We start from the raw sequence: 17,977 nt of genomic DNA, 5'->3' as shown, positions 1-17,977 counted from the left end.
AGATGTCACTATCTATTGGTGAAAATCGTATAAAAATTCGTCTGGTAATTTTTAAGTTTACCGCGTAATTTATCGACATACCTAAGTAGTTTATAGGTACCTACTTCTTCTTATAACATGTTACAATATGGATATTTCAGTGCGGACCAGATTTAAAAGATCTTTGAAAACCCATTGTGGTTGCAATCGTACGAACCCGCCCGTTCCTTGTCAGGCTGCCGCCAAGGCATACTTTGATCCTTTTACATGGGCGTCAATAGGTAATAGTCAAAATAATCTGAAAAATTCCGTTGACATAAGCAGTTGGAATTGTTGTGAGCATACCTATAAGATATTCAAAATATCTTTGGTAAGTACTAATCGTTTCATATTTATATGAGCAGTCAGAGTGTTGAAAATTTACTAAGAAAGCCGCGCACCAGGCATACACTTTATCTCGATGATTGTGGCGCCACATTTGAAACGCGACACAATTGACGCCCCCATATCTGTGCATGAGCACGCACAATAAGGACATATTATTTGAAGCGAGCCACGTGTGGCGCACAATCATCGAGATAGAAATGTATGCCTAGTATAGTAAGTAGTATTTACAGATTTTTGTAATAAGACCGTGTATTTTCATTTTCTAAACCTATATTTCCCGTAATCTAAAGTTTTTCTGGAAACAAATAATGAGACAAAGTCATCTAAACCCTGCCTTCCACATTGAAAGTTATTTTATAAACACTTATCGGATCCGATGACCCCCGACTTAAGGTCAACTGTCTTTGGCCTGACTCAGTTTATATCACGCACTCACCCTGTCTGGGTTGTCTATTAAACTTTTTTGCCATGGCTAATTTCATAAACAACATAATTTTTAACCCCCGACACAAAAAGAGGGGTTTTATAAGTTTGATCGCTACGTGTGTTAGTCTGTCTGTGTACGTGGCACCGTGTGAACCGATTTGAATGCGGTTTTTTTATTTGATAGGTAGGTAATTTTTATGAGGTGGTTCATAGATATGTTTGATCAAAATCGGTTCAGCCGTTCAAAAGTTGTAGCGAAATGAATGTTGAAAATCGTTTTTTTTTAATTTTTCTAACAAATAAACTTAGGAAATTAAGAAAAGTAGGTACTTATTTTAATTTACTTGTAATTAGACGAAAATCTTTGCGTAAAGCTGTAACGTGAATGTATTGTTAAGCAATGATTCATTTAAATACCTAACATTTAAGTTCCTAGTTAGGTGTAATCATTCGATAACTGAAGTACTTATGGAGCTATACATAGAGTTGAGAAGAGTGATAGACACTGCAATAATGAAGCATGCAAATTGAGTGTAAATAAATACTAATGTTTTCAAGTAGGCAGCCCTAATTAAATGCGCAGAATTATAACAAGTTATACTATGATGGTCAGCCAGTTCAAAGCATAACAAACGAAGTAGATATAGATTATATGTAATGTACGTAATATACGTATGTAGGTACGGGGGAAGTAACTGAGCCGAGACCGTCTGCAGTCCATCAGTCAGTCGACACGCCACGCTCGTGCCCATTAGTCGTTCATAGTACGCTCTCGGTTAACACAACAAAGGAGCATAATGGCTCCTTATCGCGCTGCGTTCATCTCGCTCTTATGTGCCATGTCTGTAGCAGCAGTCGATCTACCCTATGCTCTCACCGACGACTTCATAAATCTAATTAACGCGAAGCAAAATTTATGGAAAGCCGGCCGCAACTTTCCTGTAAATACCCCGGCCAAACATCTAATGAAACTCGCAGGCGTACTGGAGGATACTCACTTTGATAAACTACCCAACAAGATACATGATGCCGACGTAATAGCTTCGCTCCCGGATAACTTCGACCCGAGAGATAAGTGGCCAAACTGCCCTACTTTGAACGAAATTAGAGATCAGGGTTCTTGCGGAAGCTGCTGGGCCTTCGGCGCGGTCGAAGCGATGACCGATCGAGTTTGCACGTATTCAAACGGCACGCAACATTTTCACTATTCTGCTGAAGATCTGCTAAGTTGTTGCCCGATCTGCGGGCTCGGATGCAACGGTGGCATGCCCACTCTGGCCTGGGAATACTGGAAACATTTCGGTCTAGTATCTGGAGGCAGCTACAACTCGAGCCAAGGATGCAAACCGTACGAAATACCGCCTTGCGAACATCACGTTCCTGGTAACCGTATGCCATGCAGTGGTGACACAAAAACGCCGAAATGTTTGAGGACCTGCGAATCTAATTACAACGTCGCGTACAAGAAAGACAAACGTTACGGTAAACATGTTTTCTCAGTTAGAGGAGGTGAAGATCATATTAGAGCAGAATTGTTTACGAATGGTCCAGTTGAAGGTGCCTTTACAGTTTATTCTGATCTTCTGTTGTACAAAAGTGGAGTTTACAAGCATGTCCAAGGAGACGCCCTCGGAGGCCACGCCGTCAAGATTCTAGGTTATGGCGTTGAGAACGGAATCAAGTATTGGTTGATCGCCAATTCCTGGAACTCTGACTGGGGCGACAACGGATTCTTCAAGATCATCCGTGGAGAAGATCATTGTGGCATTGAAAGTTCTATAGTAGCGGGGGAGCCATTGCTAACTAATTAACAATATTAATATGTTTAAATAACAACTGTTATCTGTATGTTTAATTCAAACTGATATACCAAACAAGCTCATCATCAAATTGCTCATGAGTGTTAATTAATGTTTAGGCATAAGTATGATAAGTAAGAATACAATAGTTGTTATTAAAATGAAAAATGTTATTTTCTTTAAAGACACTTCTAACACCAACAACCTTTCTGTCTAATAATAAACTTCTATATCCATTTTTTTCTACTATGTGCATTCTTATCAGCCAATTTGGGCAGTAGCTAAAAGTGAGTAAAGAAAGATATTGGTAGAAATAGCTTTAGCAAAGCAAACAATAAAAAATATAAATATCTGAATATTAATCATTACTCCTTGGTAAAAGCAGTGACGTTAGAAAGCCACAAAGCGGCTCATTACGGGTCTCTGAGTACACTACACAGTACACTCTGAATACAGTACATTTAAAACAGTACCTACTCGGGTATTCGCTACACGATTAGGGCGACTTACCCGCCCGACATTTAAAAAGGCTAGACTGAGCTTAACAACTTTACTTTTTAATGAAATGCGAAAAGCAAACACGTTATGTTTTGTTTCTTTTTTAGGATTGTTAATTAGATAGGAACAAACATTCGGACTATTTTCGGATTCCCAGAGGAAATAAAAGGATTTATGAGAACTACTTAAAAGTTCCCCTACAAAATATGGACTGCTTTAGTATCAAACAAATTTTAAAAGTAAAGCTTTATGCAAGCACACAAAGTGAAGAAATATTTTTCCCTCCGTCGTGTACGTCAGAATCTGAATTGGCAATTCTATTCGAACAAAAGCGAAGAAGAACTTTAACAGAAAACTCGACTGTCTGTCAATATACTCGCATTTATGAGTACTTAAAATACTTATATAAAAGTATACAACACAGAATTTTGAATACACAAGTGAATATTTTGTACATTGAACTCTACTTAATCTGGGGTCATTAGATGAAGTCATTCTATTTGTTAACGAAACGGCATCTATAAACAATACAATAAGATTATTTTAGAATTTATAAGACGGCTGTTTTTACGCATTATCTAGGTACTAGATAAATATTCTTTACCACAGAACTAGATCACTCCATATATTTTTAAAATTAAATTGCGTCCATAAAGTTGACGATGTTAAAGTTGTTGATGATGTCATACAACATAAAGTACCTAGATACTATGATACATAAAGTACCTACATATTATGATCTTTAGGATTACCTACATACTAACGTAGGCCTAAAACTATATAGACCTAAGGACTATATATTATAATCAGTGCCTCCAGTAACCTGTAGTTAGGACTACAAACTACAGCTTACTGGAGGCACTGACAAAATACATAGGTAATATTACTAGAATATATATAGAAAATAAATATTAATATAATCTTTTTCTGATAGACCCGGGTCTTGGATATTTATATATGTGTATTTGTTATAAAATATAGTATCGTTGAGTTAGTATCCCATAACACAAGTCTCGAACTTACTTTGGGGCTAGCTCAATCTGTGTGATTTGTACTAATATACTTATTTTATTGTACTAATAAATATTTCTCGTGTGATCCAGTTGCAATCACTTATTTCATTATTCATCAGATATTTTTCTTTCGAGTTTATCAGGATTATTAAAGGATTTTGATAGAAAATAAATACATTAAAATCGAGTAACATTTTATTGTAACTATACACTTTGATTCATGTCTATAATGAACAACACTGTTTCTGTATATTATATATCTATTTCTTTTTGGATTTTATAAATTAGCCAATCGCATGTGATAATTTGACATTTTCAGCCGGTCCCCACCAGAATAGATTGATTTTAACAACCAATAGAATTTAGGGTTTCCAATTTCGCTAACGGAACTCACGAATAGATATTATAATATTATATTCAATGTAATATCTGTGACGGAAATTGACTTTTTGTACTGGTGGATACCGGCCCTTAGGAGAAGCGGGCAGCATCGCGCCTTTGTGTGCGTTTGTGGAGACAGCTAATGTCTAATCTTTATCGCAGCCAAGTATCATATATTATGAAGAATAAATTGGGATCACGATTATTTAATTCATCGATTACTATATTACATTTATATTGGCTGTGTTGCTTACTATAGTATGAATAAATACACAATAATACTTCTTTACTGTATTTATATTGTAAGTCTAAATTAATCCTAATATATCACATAACATGACTTGCCACTTTGCTTTCTGATCTAATAAGTAAAACGAAAAATAAACGTTGGTCTATTTAACAAATACTAAAATATTTACAAAAATTAGGCGAAAATATTATAATATAATATATAACGGAACAATCATTTTAATTTCGTACGTAAGTTCTACAGCTATGACGAAAATCTGTTTTATGTCGCCAACTAAAATATTTAAAATAAAACAACATTACAATATTACTCACGATCAATAAACATGTGTAAGTAGTTATTCTTTTTCTTATCAATTTAAAATACTTATAGAAATAATTACAATAGTTTACATTATAAAGCAGAGTTATAAAATAAAAAACCTACTTCCTCACGCTTGCTAGGAACCGCCGAAGAATTTGCATATTAGTATTAGAACTTGAATCTTATTACGAACTACATAAACACAAATAACAGATTATAAATAGTCCATCAGTCTGTAAATAGTCATATGTATATTTACTTTAGTACTAAAATATAAATGTAAGAAATTTATAAGAATTAATGAATCAAGCGAAACATTTTGCCAGCTTGTAAAATACGTTGAAAATAAAGCTCAAACTACTTATTATTTATGCCTTTAAAAAGCCGATTTACCATCACATTTTATATAAATAAATCGAGGAAATTTTAGAGATCACATTCGGTCTTAGCCATTACATTTTCGACAAAAAAGGACATAAAAATCAACATTCTCAAAACGAAGAACCTTCCTTACTTACTACAAACATGTCGGCTGATCTTAAATGCATTGATTCGGGCCTTCGGAAAATAATATAGATTTCTCCTCTTTCAGAATGATGGCATAAAAAGAACCGTGTTAAACAAAATATCTAGCCTATAATAACGCGCGGAAATTCAACACTGGAATGGATGTCACGATTCTGAAGTAGAACACACCTTTTTGTGGACAGATGTGTAAGATTTCTAACGGCTTCGAAAAGGTAAAATCTCGAATGTAGCATAGCATAATTGATTTACAAAACTATAAAATAGATACACGATGATTTTATAGACGACGCACCATAATATCAAAATCAGACACTTTTCCTTTGGCGGATGTTCCCGATGACTACCAGACACAGCCAACCCAAAACTCTATCTACCCAGACAGAGCCAACAGCCGCCAGATTCAAAGGCCACGTACAGCTGGTAGAAACTGTATTACATAATAGAGTAGTTGCCAAAAAATTAGATATGATTATTTGTTCAAATGTCTGAGACTGATAATGAGACTTATTACAATGAGAGCAGGTGACGTGACTTGCCATTATATCAAAACCATTAAGAAACAAAATTTAATACTCACTAGTAAAATAAATAAATAAAATTTGCCAATCAGACATACAATTCATTTTTATTCGTAAATAAAATCACTCGTGCCAAACGCACGAGGACTGTATCTATATACGATCTGTAGGACAGACCTACAGATAGATAAACGATGTTTTTTTACTAGTTTGCTCTAAAATTACGAGTAAAAATTTAGCTCACTATATAAGTTTGACTCAAAAACGGACAAGTAAATAATGAATTATGTTCTACTGATAAAGATATGTGTTTTTATTTATCTGAATATTTTTGGAGTAGCGGATAGAAGCGTAACTAAAAATAGACCATAAGTAACTTTTACCCGTGAAATGTCACGAATAATTTTTTATTTAAGTAGGCAACTACCCTTTCGAGATTATAACTATGGAGCCGTGAGTAGCAATATTATATTACATAGAATCGTATCTGGTGTTGGAGACGAGCGCGTCCAAGTCGTCGTGCTGCCGGAAGTTGAGGGCGTCCCGGAAGCTGTCCCGCAGTCGCTCGTTGAAGGTCTTGTAGTCCAGGTTCGCCTGGCCGAAGTCGAAATCTGCCACTTCCACAGTATACCTGAAAAATGTATATGTATTGTAAAATTATTGCAAGCACTGATACTGTTTTCCCCGCTGGAGTATTTTACATTTTTGAATTGGTTTCAATTCAATAAATTCAAATTGTTTTCATTGATCATTCATAATCATATTCATTGCATATTTGCCGATCTGGCCCACGTCTAATACTTTTCATTTCATCGACCACAAAATGCACTCTCATTGATATTTGTCATCTAGTGAACGTAACGCAGACAGCAGTCGCAATCCACTCCATTAATATTGTTGTGTATGTGTTTCATTCCATGTACTACGTAACTACGTCCATCAACCATGACGAATATGATTACTCATTTATTATTATTTAGGAAGACATACAACTAGGTAATATCTCTGTCATTTATGTGTTTTCCTGGTTTCTTCCGCAGCCGTTGAGTGACGGAGTTCAAGGCCCATTTTTCTACTTATTCGTCTCCATTTTGCATGATCGTCGGCATCCCTAGTTGTCAGACCATTGGTACACATATCATCCATGACGACATCAAGCCAGCACTTCTTATGTTTTCCCCCTCTACCCGGGCCAGGTGGTATATAGAAATGAAACTATTGTAGACAAAGGCTATATTTACCTAGAGCGGTGTTGGTAGTAGGCGATGCCGAACACCACCAGTATGACAGCCAGCAGACAGAATGCTACAGGCACCACAATTACTGACAACTGCGCTTGCACCACAGCTGGAAGATAAAAACAACATTTTAATAAAAATCATACCATAATAATGCATTGCCATTGAAACTAAAGTGACATGGAAAATTTAAACTCTGTTGGATAAATGGAAGTAGGTGAAATTTAACTTGCTCGATTACAAACATTGGGACAGGTGAAAATAAATAAAAGCGTTGTAAAAACACATGGGTTAAAACTATAGCCATAATTAGTAATATTAATAACAGGGAATATTTTGAAAAAGCCTACTGTTCGAGTCAGAAATTAATGCTGGTGAATACGGGCAAACTCTAGTAACTAACAAAACTAAAAAGCTATAAAAACAAATTTACCTTTGTAAATATTAATAGTGGCTCGCGACACACTTTTACCCACAAGATTCTCTACAACAACAACAACAGTATGCAGATCTCCTTCAGGGAAGTAATGTATCAAGGAGAACCCGTTGGAATCCGTGTTCAGTTGAGAGGAACAAGTCTCGTTGCCCGTTATATTATACATTCCTAGTTTGTATTGTACACAGTAGTTGAATGGAGGCGTGCCGGCATACTTGATTTGAAGGTTCATCAGATCTCCGTGTTGCAGCCATGTCATACCGGATATATTGATTGTTGCTATTGGTTCTGAAAATATAAATATTTGTGATTAAAGCCATACTCTAGTAGCGCATCCGTTTTCAATGTATGTATCAAATACACATACGTACAGCTTAGATATAAAATCCAAACTCCAAAACACATGCGCCAGCTTCATTAAGAGTATTTTTTGTTTTCTTCTAGCCCTTGCTGGGCAGAGGGTGCAAAAGAGATGTAAAATCAAAATTAATTACCTCTAACACTTATTGTTTTCCTATAATGTCCAATAGTGTAATCATCGCTTGTTGGCACAAAAGATAAACTATTGTTGCAGATTGTGTCTTTGATAGAAATGCGATACTTCAGTTTGGACAGCTCCCGTTTGACCAGACTGTGCACTGAAGTTTTGTTTGTCTCCTTAGTGATATTTAAAACTTCAAGTGTTACTGGCTTCGGTGTTGTAGTGGTTGTTGTGGTTGTCGTTGTAGTCGTTGTTGTTGTTGTCGTTGTAGTAGTAGTTGTTGTTGTAACTGGAGGCAAAGGTCGGTTGTCAGCTGCCACAATTGCCTCTATATTATGATCACCCATCAAATCACTGTATGTATATTGAAAGGACAAATCTGATGTCATCATTACATATTGGCAATCTATGAACCAGTATGTGGCAACTGTAGACGCATTTTTATTTAAAAAATCTTGTTCCCTGTCAAGTAACTTAATAGTATGTGTGACTGTTTTGTTCACTTTTACAAAATTGTTTGGCCTATCTTCATTGTCTTGGTTCAATATCAGCTGGCCATTTAATGTATCTGGAATCACAAATTGAAGTATTAGAAAGATAACAAACATTTTAATACAAATTGAATAAATCCACTGAGAATGTTATGTTCCACTTTATTATAATTGTCAACTGAAGGGGAAAAAGCTATTGTAATTCGTTGAATTATAACACAATCTTTCTACCTAATAGGTTCAGGATATTATATCCTTGAACTTGTTTTGAGCGTACCCGTCGAAGCGCACTAAAATCTCGTCACTCTTTTAACCTACCAGAAAAGTACGCTTCGAGGAATACGAAAAATATTAAAATTTCATTCGAAACGCACCTTCTTTTAAATATAGGAAAGAGAATGAGGTTAACATAATAATGATATCGATAATCAATTAAATTTGTTTATTTACCAAAATACCAGATTGAGAGAAATATAGGTACATTTTAAATTCTATATTGCGCATCGCGTTGGTTATGTTGCTATGTATACATATATAGGGTATGTATCATTTTAGGTTTTACCACAAAATTATTAATGAACATACGTACATTATTTATATCTGTATTTTATTCATATATCCTATTCTTTACTCATACTCGGAAAGTATGATATGTTATATGAGCTGAATACCTTTCTAATACACCACACTATTGTAATAGAAACATTCCCTCACTAGGGTGGAAAAAAAATATTGATATAATGTATTACTTCATGGCTCTTCCTTATTTTATGTTTAAACGTGGGTGCACTTGGAAGAAGGAAATTTCAATATTTTTTGTATTCCTCTTTTTCCTTTGTATCCCTAAAATTTTTGTGCGCTTCGACAGGTGCGCTCAAATCAAATGCTATTCGAGGAATACCTCGAATTATCACGTAAGCATTTCACGAATAAAATTGCACCCAGTTTAGCAGCCAGGAAACCGTCCTGGCGACGATAAGGCGACATAGTTAAAATAACAACCTCATGGTCTTATCACTATGACGCCCTATTGTCGCTGACCCTGGGAATCCCACATCGTCACTCACTTTGAGAATACTGTTGATGCCTATCAACTGTCATCAGGTAAGAAGCAACAGTATTCCCAAATTGAGTAGACATCAGGCATGTGGCCAGGCATAAATATCTTATCTTAGAAACTTCTTTATTTGAAAATTTATTAATTCCAAGGAATTCTGACAGGTGTTTTTCTTTTTTAACATTATCTAAATGACTACAATAGAGTTATCTGAACTAACAATAATAATGTTATTTAAATACATGTATATGTAAAAATCTTTCTCCAATACACCTGTATTTTTACATACACAAGTAAATAATCAGAATAAACAAAAACTAGTATTATTTTGCATATTTCAAAAGACCACCATTATCTTTGGCAGGCTTCCATTAAATGAAAGCATTAATAATTAATTTGCTAGATGTTAATATAAATGATCAGAATACCCAAAAGACTGTAGATCTGCTAATAAATGTTGTGGGATAACCAAAAATAATTTTACAATCTACCTGTCAGATATAACAAATATGTTTATATAAACTAGTAAGCTCTGTTATGTTATTATATATAAAATCAAGTTATTTACCAGTTAATTTGAATTTACAAGTTGCAGTTTGGACGGGATACCACACCTCAAAAAACTTCTTTTTAATCTGTACAGTTGCTGTATACTCCCCGGCTGAATACATGCTTTTGGGGTACTCTTGAGTCCAGTTGGCTACACCAGCGGACAATATAACCTTAAAATTATTTAAACCATCATTGTTACACAGCAAGACAAGATTTAAACAAACCTAATGTATATAGTGTTATTTGTGAAACCATCAACTTAGTACTAAATTAAAAAGGCTGGGTGGAATAAATTTCGCGATAAGTTCACCTTAGTATACCTTGATATAACTTGTGTTTCTTCACTAAATGGTACAATAAAGATTTCATCTATCTTACACTAGTCTTGAGCTATCACACTGCAATTTTAGCTGTGGGTACATGGGAAACAAAAAGTTTAGCAAATAGGTCAAGTGCTTGAAATAAGCTGCATGTGAATCTTAAGTTTCCCATTTCAAAACAAATGATGTTGTAAATACCTTTATTTATCTCTCTCTTTCCTAATACATCTATTTTATCCACACAATCTAATCAATAAGTCTACTTACTTCACCACTATTTTTGTTCTTAGTATCATCCCAGAATTCATAAAGGAATGTCTCATCATAATAATCTGCCACTGTAGCTGTAAATGTTAGATTGATTCCACACAAGGCAGGACCATTGTTGGTAAGAGTTAGCTGATAAGCAGACACACCTGAAAAATATAAAACCATGTATATTGTAAATATAATTTTAAAAAGCTGCATGTGTAAAATCTGGAAAGAAGATTAGACATCATCATATTGTTCGGTTGTTAAAATATATACCCCAAATGAACCGAAAAATCTATTACATGTTTCTAATAACATGTTAGCTAACAAGTATACCCATGACACGAAGAAATGTAAAATATATTTCTATTACTAAATATCCTACCTATTTCGAGGAAGACACCGAAACAAAGTAACAGCACAACAGCCATAGCGCTAAAAAAGTTCAATTTGTAGACATGAAGACTTCTAATCATATAGAAGCCTTTCAAGACATATATTTAAAATAAATGTATACAAAATTACGGAAAACAGATGGTTACAGCAAAATCTAGTAGGTAAAATAAAATTGCGTCGTCGTCACAAAACAAAAACTACTCTGGATTTTTTATTTTTGAGTGAAGTGACATACTACGCTGTAGGTACCTACCTAGGGACCTATGTCAGTATCATGTTTTGAAATGTCAAATGTAACATACTGACATGACCATGACAATGACATGACATCAATCAATCTACGTCTTAGAGAATAGCATTGCTTTTTAGTCATTGGAGAATAGGTACGGGACGGAACCAGAGATTTTTTTTAATTTTATTTATCCATGCGGCAAGGCTAGGCAAGGATCTGAGCCCATACAGCCGTCGGAACCAGAGATATTTTTCTTTTGGTTTAATTTTTTTTACGAAATGGAAGATATAGGACGGAATCTATCACCGTTATTCATAAGCATGTGTTATCACTATCGCACTTTTTAATATTTGCAATTGACAGAAAGAAACACTATTGTGAATTACTACAAGCTAGCCATGAAGCATTAGATAATACCTGGAGCCAGTATTCCTAAGAAAATTTTGATGATTTCCTGGCCGTGCCGTATCCATGCCCAAAAATTTTGAGAACGGCTCATCCATCGCTAGAAGTGAACTTATCTAAAGGGAAAAAAATAAGTGTCACTGTCATGAACTGTCATTCATTGCTACGGTTGCTGTCAGTTGTTGACATTGTTGTTGCTTGCGTTCATGGAAATTAAAAAATAGCGATTGAGTATCGTCCGTCGTATAGTATAGTATAACTTGTTATTTAGTTGTGTTTTATATTTGCACTTTCAAATTTATTAACATATATGAATAATCTATAAAATGGAAAATTTGTGATTATTGTGAAGTTTTAGAAGTGTTGGTGAGACAAAATAAAAAATGGCCACCGTTTTTGATAGCCCATTTATCAGACAACGTATAAATCGTTTGAGACACCGTGACTTGGATTTCGAAGAGGATCAAAGATTTGGGCGGTGCGACTGTACAAGTTACTCGTATTTTGTACTTTCTATGGTCCTCTTTTCTGTCGGTACTGTCATTACAGTGTTGGCATTAGGAGGAGCTGATGGGTACATTCTTACTAATTTAGGGCACATGTGGCTTGTTGGTCCTATATTCATATGCTCTGGAATGATGGTCGCAGTCAAAAGTATGTTATACTTGCGTAGAAAAAGTGTTATTCAGATGCTGCTGCATCGACGTGCTTTAATTAGAGTGAGTAAAATAAGTTAGTTTCATTTATGTTCATTAATTTTTGGAATTTTTATACTTCCATTATGAGATATGTAACAGTAACCCAGAAATTAGTCTGTACTGGGTATGGTTGAGAATTTGTTTAGTGTTTCTATACTATATAACCATGACACTATAAATTCCTGAGCTATCAGGCAGCTTCAGGGTTCGACACTTTAAATGTAAATAAAATAACTTCATATCCATAAAATTTAACCCTGAATGTAATATATTACATGTGTAAATAAACATTGTGTTGCAAAAATTATTTGAAGGTGTTATCTACTTCCTAAATGGCTTTGTATTATCTTTATGGCATTTGTACTAGGTACTTCAGCTATCTCAGTGAATCTCTTGCTGTGTGTCAAGTGTTAATATTTAACTTTATTTTGGAGTTTTGTCTTTAAGACATGTCAGTCCTAATGAATCAAAAGTTTACTACCTAGTGATTGTGTCTACTGGTGACCATGTGACTCATTGGCAGGACTCCAAAAAGCCACACAACAAGGAAATTCTTTTACTTGGAATTGACAGTTTTCTTTACTTAAATTGTTGTTGATCTTGACATTTTAACCATTATGTTTGATTTATTATATAAGTTAATTTACATAGTTACTTATATTTATTATAAAAATAAATAAGAACTTTTATTATAGTATTTGAATTGACAAAAAATTACATTAATAAAGCTCCAGTATTTTTTTTAAATACAGTACTTTGACCTGATAAGAATATTGGGGATAAAGTTTATATTAATCCTACATGTATACCAAAATCAGTCTCAATAATTTTGTGTGAATAACAAACATTTGTGTACTGCTACTATGCTATTATACCTATATAGAATCTGATGCCTGGAGGTATGTCCAGTGACTACAAGATAATCACTAGTTATCCACTATGATAAATGCAAGTCTGCCTGTCTTTGACAGACTTTCCCTGACTTTCATGGCTAACCACTGGACTGATTTAGATGAAATTTAATATGGATGTAGTTAAAGACCAGCCCTCAAACATAGAGTACTTTGTTTATAAAAATCAACCCCAAAAGACTGATGGGGAGCGAGAATATCACACAGGCGAAGCTGCGGTCAAAAGCTGACTGAAGCAGATTGCCTGCCCTTATATATGTCGCAATATCACAATCAATCATCTGATCATCTTTATTATTTTGAATTTATAATTGTTCAAAATATCATGACTTATATTTCAGGATATGGCTACTATGCCAGCAGAACAAGCTTACAGCAGTCAAGTGCCGAGGACAGCATCCAGTGCTACTCTACCCCCATCATATGACGCTCTTATATCTAATGCAGCAACAAGTAAGCCGCAACCGTCCAGTTCAGATCCGCCACCTCCCACATATGATGAAGCAATGAGCCTCATGAATGACGAGAAGTCTCATGTCAGACAAGATGAAGACACCGCCAAACAAGAAACAAGTAACCAAGCGTCTGAAACTGACAACAGTAAGCCATGAGACTTGCTGTTTATGACTAGGTTTTTAAGGAAATCTTAATTCTTCCTTTTGTACTTACTGAAACTATGTAGTCGAGCCACTACTGATATTGTATTCTCAGATGTGCCTAAAATTATCTTAATTTTTATATTATCTGATAGGTTAATACTAATTTAAATTGAAATTAAATCATGAACTCACAAACTTTGATATTTGTGATATGTGGCTATAATTCGGACTTATTGAAGAGACTCACAATATGTTGTTAAAATGTGTGTACTTGCAATGTCTCACTGTTAGACAACACATCGATTGTCAAATCTTTGAAATTCTTAGTTCCTATGCTTACTAAAATCAACCTTGCTTGCTATTTACAAGTATGAAATTGTATAATTCAACTGATTTATTTGCTTTGAAAACGGACTTTTATTCAATTTTGTGAATCAACCAGATTTAGCCCATATCCTGTATGTCAGCCAAGTAAAAGAAAAAAATGTGGTAATGGTAAATATATGTGGTTGTCCAAATCAAAAGGGACCTTAGGCGGCTAGCACTTTATTACCGTTGTTCCAATACAAAACAATGGCAATAAGACCTAAGTGCTAACTGCTATAAGGTCGCTTTTGTTTTAGACGACCACACATGTTAATGTTAATAAGCTAGGTTTATGATAGGAAAATCTTATTTTCCTATAATCATAACATTAAAAATGAGTTTTAAAATGTACAGTCAGCCACAATAACTATGTCCGTTTGTTTATAAAACTTTTATTCATGGTTAGGTTATATTAGTCATAAATATTGTGAGCTCCACTACTTATTGGTACTATCACTATAAAAAGTGCTTATTAAAAAAAATTATTTTGGCATTATTTTCAATTTATTATTGTGAAGACTGATGCATTTACAATTGTGAAGTACTTATGTTATGCGTTGTTGCCAATATTTATTAGAGTAGTTGCAGTTTGAATATTTTTCTACATGTATGAAATTATAAAAATAAGCGACTTTAGTACCCAAAATTGTTTCTGGATCTGAATCAACTAAAGGCTGATTTACACTAAGCAAACAGACAGCCGCCAGAGTGCCCAAAGAATGAGCATCCACTTGTTTAATGTAAATCAGCCTTAAGAAACATGATATACCTCATATTTTATTTGTCTACTATGAGGCTATACATTTTAATATATATCTAGTGTTCATCAAGTTTCTTTACAAATTATAAGGTTTAAAACAGGTTAAATCACTAGTCTTGACTCTGTCCACCTAGAAAGGCCATATGCCTATTCAGGAAGGCAATTTATCCACATTGATCTCAGATCTGTCATTTGATAAAGAATCGGACTGAAGAAGTGGTTATTGTTATATTTTTCTATGTAATAGTAATTTTGTACATGTTCCAATAGCGAATAATGGACACCAGTCAGACAAACATTCATAGTAAATGTATGGCCAGCTTGTTAATCTAGTTTTTTCTAGGTCGATGGACATGAGGGAACCTGTGGATAAATGGGCTAAGACTTAAAGACGTGATACTATATCTATATAATAAATATTTTATGATCTGTCACTGTAATATTGCAAACAGATTTTTAGAGGTCATTGTAAATAATGAAGGAAGAATCCAAGAGGGGTAATTAATATTTTTGATTTTGTTATTGTTGTTTTTATCTATAACTAAACTGCTAAAAAGTACTTAAGTATAATTATATAATTATAAAAGCATAAGCAATCAAAGGCCTTTATAATTTGCCTTTTATAGTCATGTGCCTTTACTTTTACAAGAATTATAAGGGTTTTTATATCCTTTTTGTACCAATAACATAGTGTTCAATATTCAATTTGTACATGAAAATGTATTTACCTAGGAACAATACTTTAAGTATAGCTTAACAAGTTAATTGTTCATCAATATTATTATTCATAAAAAAGTTATAATATTTTAAGCTAAAGAGTACTTTGTCACTATCACTCTACAAAATTTGGCATTGCCAGAATGAGACAAAACATACATGAAGTATGTATGCTTAATCTTTTTTATGAATAACAGGATAATATTATTAGATCTGTTTAGAATTTTAAATAGCCCCATTTAATAAATCAATGTAAACAGACTCTGGTCAACAATACCATGGCAGAATTATTGGCTTGGGGGGAAAAGTGATATTACTAATTGCTAATATTCAAATATTGCCTGTTTGTTTAAGCAATAACTGAGGAAAATATGTGAGCTAAGTCCAGCCGAGGACTTAATTTAGAACTATTGATTACATCTATATATAAATGAAGTGAAGTACCTAAGTCCCAGTTTATTAAAAATTTTGCCACTTTTCTGTACTTAACTGAATTTATAGTTACATTTCCCAGAGACCATACCTATTGAAATCTTGACAGAGTTGTGACTTTATTTTTAATTCTATGCTAAAACTTCACACTGGAAATTGTGTACATACTGATCTCTTGAAGTCTTGGAATTATTAATTATACACATTTTTCTGAGGCTTTCTATTGTTTTATTAATATATAAAAAAATATCTAAGTTAATCTGCCAAAGTATTTAGCTCTAAAACAAACATTCCTCAATTGAGGCCACTGAACTACAAAAATATCTGCAAAGAATTGTAATATTTTTCCAGTAAGAGATAGTGTCCGAACCCTGCATACACTTTCCACAAATATTATCCTGCAGTCTAATATAAATAAACATCTAAGTAGAAAAGCCAAAACACATAATGGGACACAAGTTCCTGGACCATTACAAAATATTACATCTGGTTTAAATTTATAAACTACTGGAATAATCTGAGTGAATGCATATAGTGTACTGAACACAGAAGAAATGTAAGATTGATTTACATTTCTGCTTCTAGGTATTCTACTAACAGTGTAGTCATCCTGATCATTCAATTTTATTTTTGCTTCACTGGTTGCATCATTATCAGCAACAATATAGAGTCTAGGTCGATACTTCTCATAATTTAGATTTTTGACCAATCTCAGTAATTCAGTTGTATGTCCTCCAGATCCCATACACAGTATAGTTCTTAATCCACCTTTAAGGTTTAGTAGACTACATTCTGATGTATATATTTTAACAAGGACATAAACTGATCGTATTATAAGCAGTGCTACTATAGCTAAAATCAAAAGAGTTACTTCAGATGTCCACATTCTCTTGGATGAAACTCTATGTTTGTGTTCCTTATTTTGAAAGATAGTATTCAAATTTGGTCTTGGCTAAAATTTAGGTACCTATTTCCTTTTCATGTTTATATTAATCTTGGTATAACTTGTAGGTAGGTAGGTACCTAATTCCTTCCGAGCACCACCGCTTTTCATATCTTATAAGTGACATCGACGTCAACTATCATATTGACGTAAAAGATCTTTTTAAGGCACGAACCTTGAGTTAAGGAATGCACGTTTACTCCATGGATTTAGTAAACAAGTATTTCGGAGTACCTACTAACAGGGCATATTATGCAAAGCTCAGAAGAAATGGATAGAGTGTGTCAAAGATTGATGAACAGGAAAGGAGTATCAATGGATATGGAAGGAACTTGCATACTGTGCCGAATCCACATAAGTGGTAAGAAGAAGAAGAGTAAACCCTGGAATAGGGAGTATTACTGCACATTTAACAATTAAAACGTTTATTTTAGAGTACTTTATTAATCCTTTCATTATGTAAGCATTCCTTTGTGAAAATAAACAAAAATGTAGCATAAACGTTGTAAAATTTTCGAGCCAGTAAACCTTCCTTTTAACTTGCACCACGATTGCGTAGAAGTTTTTGGTCGTAAATCTGCAAAAATATTGAAAATTGGCGCTTTTTGC

General features: G+C 34.0%; 4 protein-coding genes across 4 annotated transcripts; 2 read left to right on the top strand and 2 right to left on the bottom strand.

Annotated features, from left to right (window-relative positions):
• Positions 1 to 1,074: 1,074 nt before the first annotated feature.
• On the top strand, positions 1,075 to 2,759 carry CtsB (Cathepsin B). Its single transcript, XM_053751444.2, has one exon. It carries the CDS (start codon positions 1,590 to 1,592, stop codon positions 2,601 to 2,603), a length of 1,014 nt encoding a protein of 337 aa, XP_053607419.1. The 5' UTR covers positions 1,075 to 1,589; the 3' UTR covers positions 2,604 to 2,759.
• A 1,520-nt stretch (positions 2,760 to 4,279) lies between these two features.
• LOC128673528 (uncharacterized) lies at positions 4,280 to 11,568 on the bottom strand. Its single transcript, XM_053751443.2, has 7 exons — positions 11,295 to 11,568; positions 10,925 to 11,073; positions 10,354 to 10,507; positions 8,251 to 8,805; positions 7,754 to 8,044; positions 7,324 to 7,429; positions 4,280 to 6,713 (listed from the first exon to the last, which is right to left on the bottom strand). The coding sequence occupies exons 1-7, from the start codon at positions 11,383 to 11,385 to the stop codon at positions 6,554 to 6,556; spliced, it is 1,506 nt and encodes a 501-aa protein (XP_053607418.1). The 5' UTR covers positions 11,386 to 11,568; the 3' UTR covers positions 4,280 to 6,553.
• Positions 11,569 to 12,099: 531 nt separating this feature from the next.
• LOC128673447 (uncharacterized) lies at positions 12,100 to 16,642 on the top strand. Its single transcript, XM_053751286.2, has 2 exons — positions 12,100 to 12,661; positions 13,893 to 16,642. Exons 1-2 carry the CDS (start codon positions 12,326 to 12,328, stop codon positions 14,160 to 14,162), a joined length of 606 nt encoding a protein of 201 aa, XP_053607261.1. The 5' UTR covers positions 12,100 to 12,325; the 3' UTR covers positions 14,163 to 16,642.
• On the bottom strand, positions 15,594 to 17,493 carry Alg14 (ALG14, UDP-N-acetylglucosaminyltransferase subunit). Its single transcript, XM_053751285.2, has one exon. It carries the CDS (start codon positions 17,309 to 17,311, stop codon positions 16,676 to 16,678), a length of 636 nt encoding a protein of 211 aa, XP_053607260.1. The 5' UTR covers positions 17,312 to 17,493; the 3' UTR covers positions 15,594 to 16,675.
• Positions 17,494 to 17,977: the final 484 nt, after the last annotated feature.

This window comes from Plodia interpunctella, chromosome 11 (genome assembly GCF_027563975.2).
Source record: "Plodia interpunctella isolate USDA-ARS_2022_Savannah chromosome 11, ilPloInte3.2, whole genome shotgun sequence".
NCBI lineage: Eukaryota > Metazoa > Arthropoda > Insecta > Lepidoptera > Pyralidae > Plodia > Plodia interpunctella.
This window is presented reverse-complemented; position numbering and strand designations above follow the sequence as displayed.

Excerpts from the sequence above, each read along its gene's own strand:
- CtsB (XM_053751444.2), top strand. The coding sequence starts at position 1,590 with ATGGCTCCTTATCGCGCTGCGTTCATCTCGCTCTTATGTGCCATGTCT.
- LOC128673528 (XM_053751443.2), bottom strand. The coding sequence starts at position 11,385 with ATGATTAGAAGTCTTCATGTCTACAAATTGAACTTTTTTAGCGCTATG. Across the intron at positions 11,074-11,294 it reads CGGTGTCTTCCTCGAAATAG|GTGTGTCTGCTTATCAGCTA; the intron begins GTAGGATATTTA and ends TATATTTTTCAG. Across the intron at positions 6,714-7,323 it reads TACTACCAACACCGCTCTAG|GTATACTGTGGAAGTGGCAG; the intron begins GTAAATATAGCC and ends TACATTTTTCAG.
- LOC128673447 (XM_053751286.2), top strand. The coding sequence starts at position 12,326 with ATGGCCACCGTTTTTGATAGCCCATTTATCAGACAACGTATAAATCGT. Across the intron at positions 12,662-13,892 it reads ATCGACGTGCTTTAATTAGA|GATATGGCTACTATGCCAGC; the intron begins GTGAGTAAAATA and ends CTTATATTTCAG.
- Alg14 (XM_053751285.2), bottom strand. The coding sequence starts at position 17,311 with ATGTGGACATCTGAAGTAACTCTTTTGATTTTAGCTATAGTAGCACTG.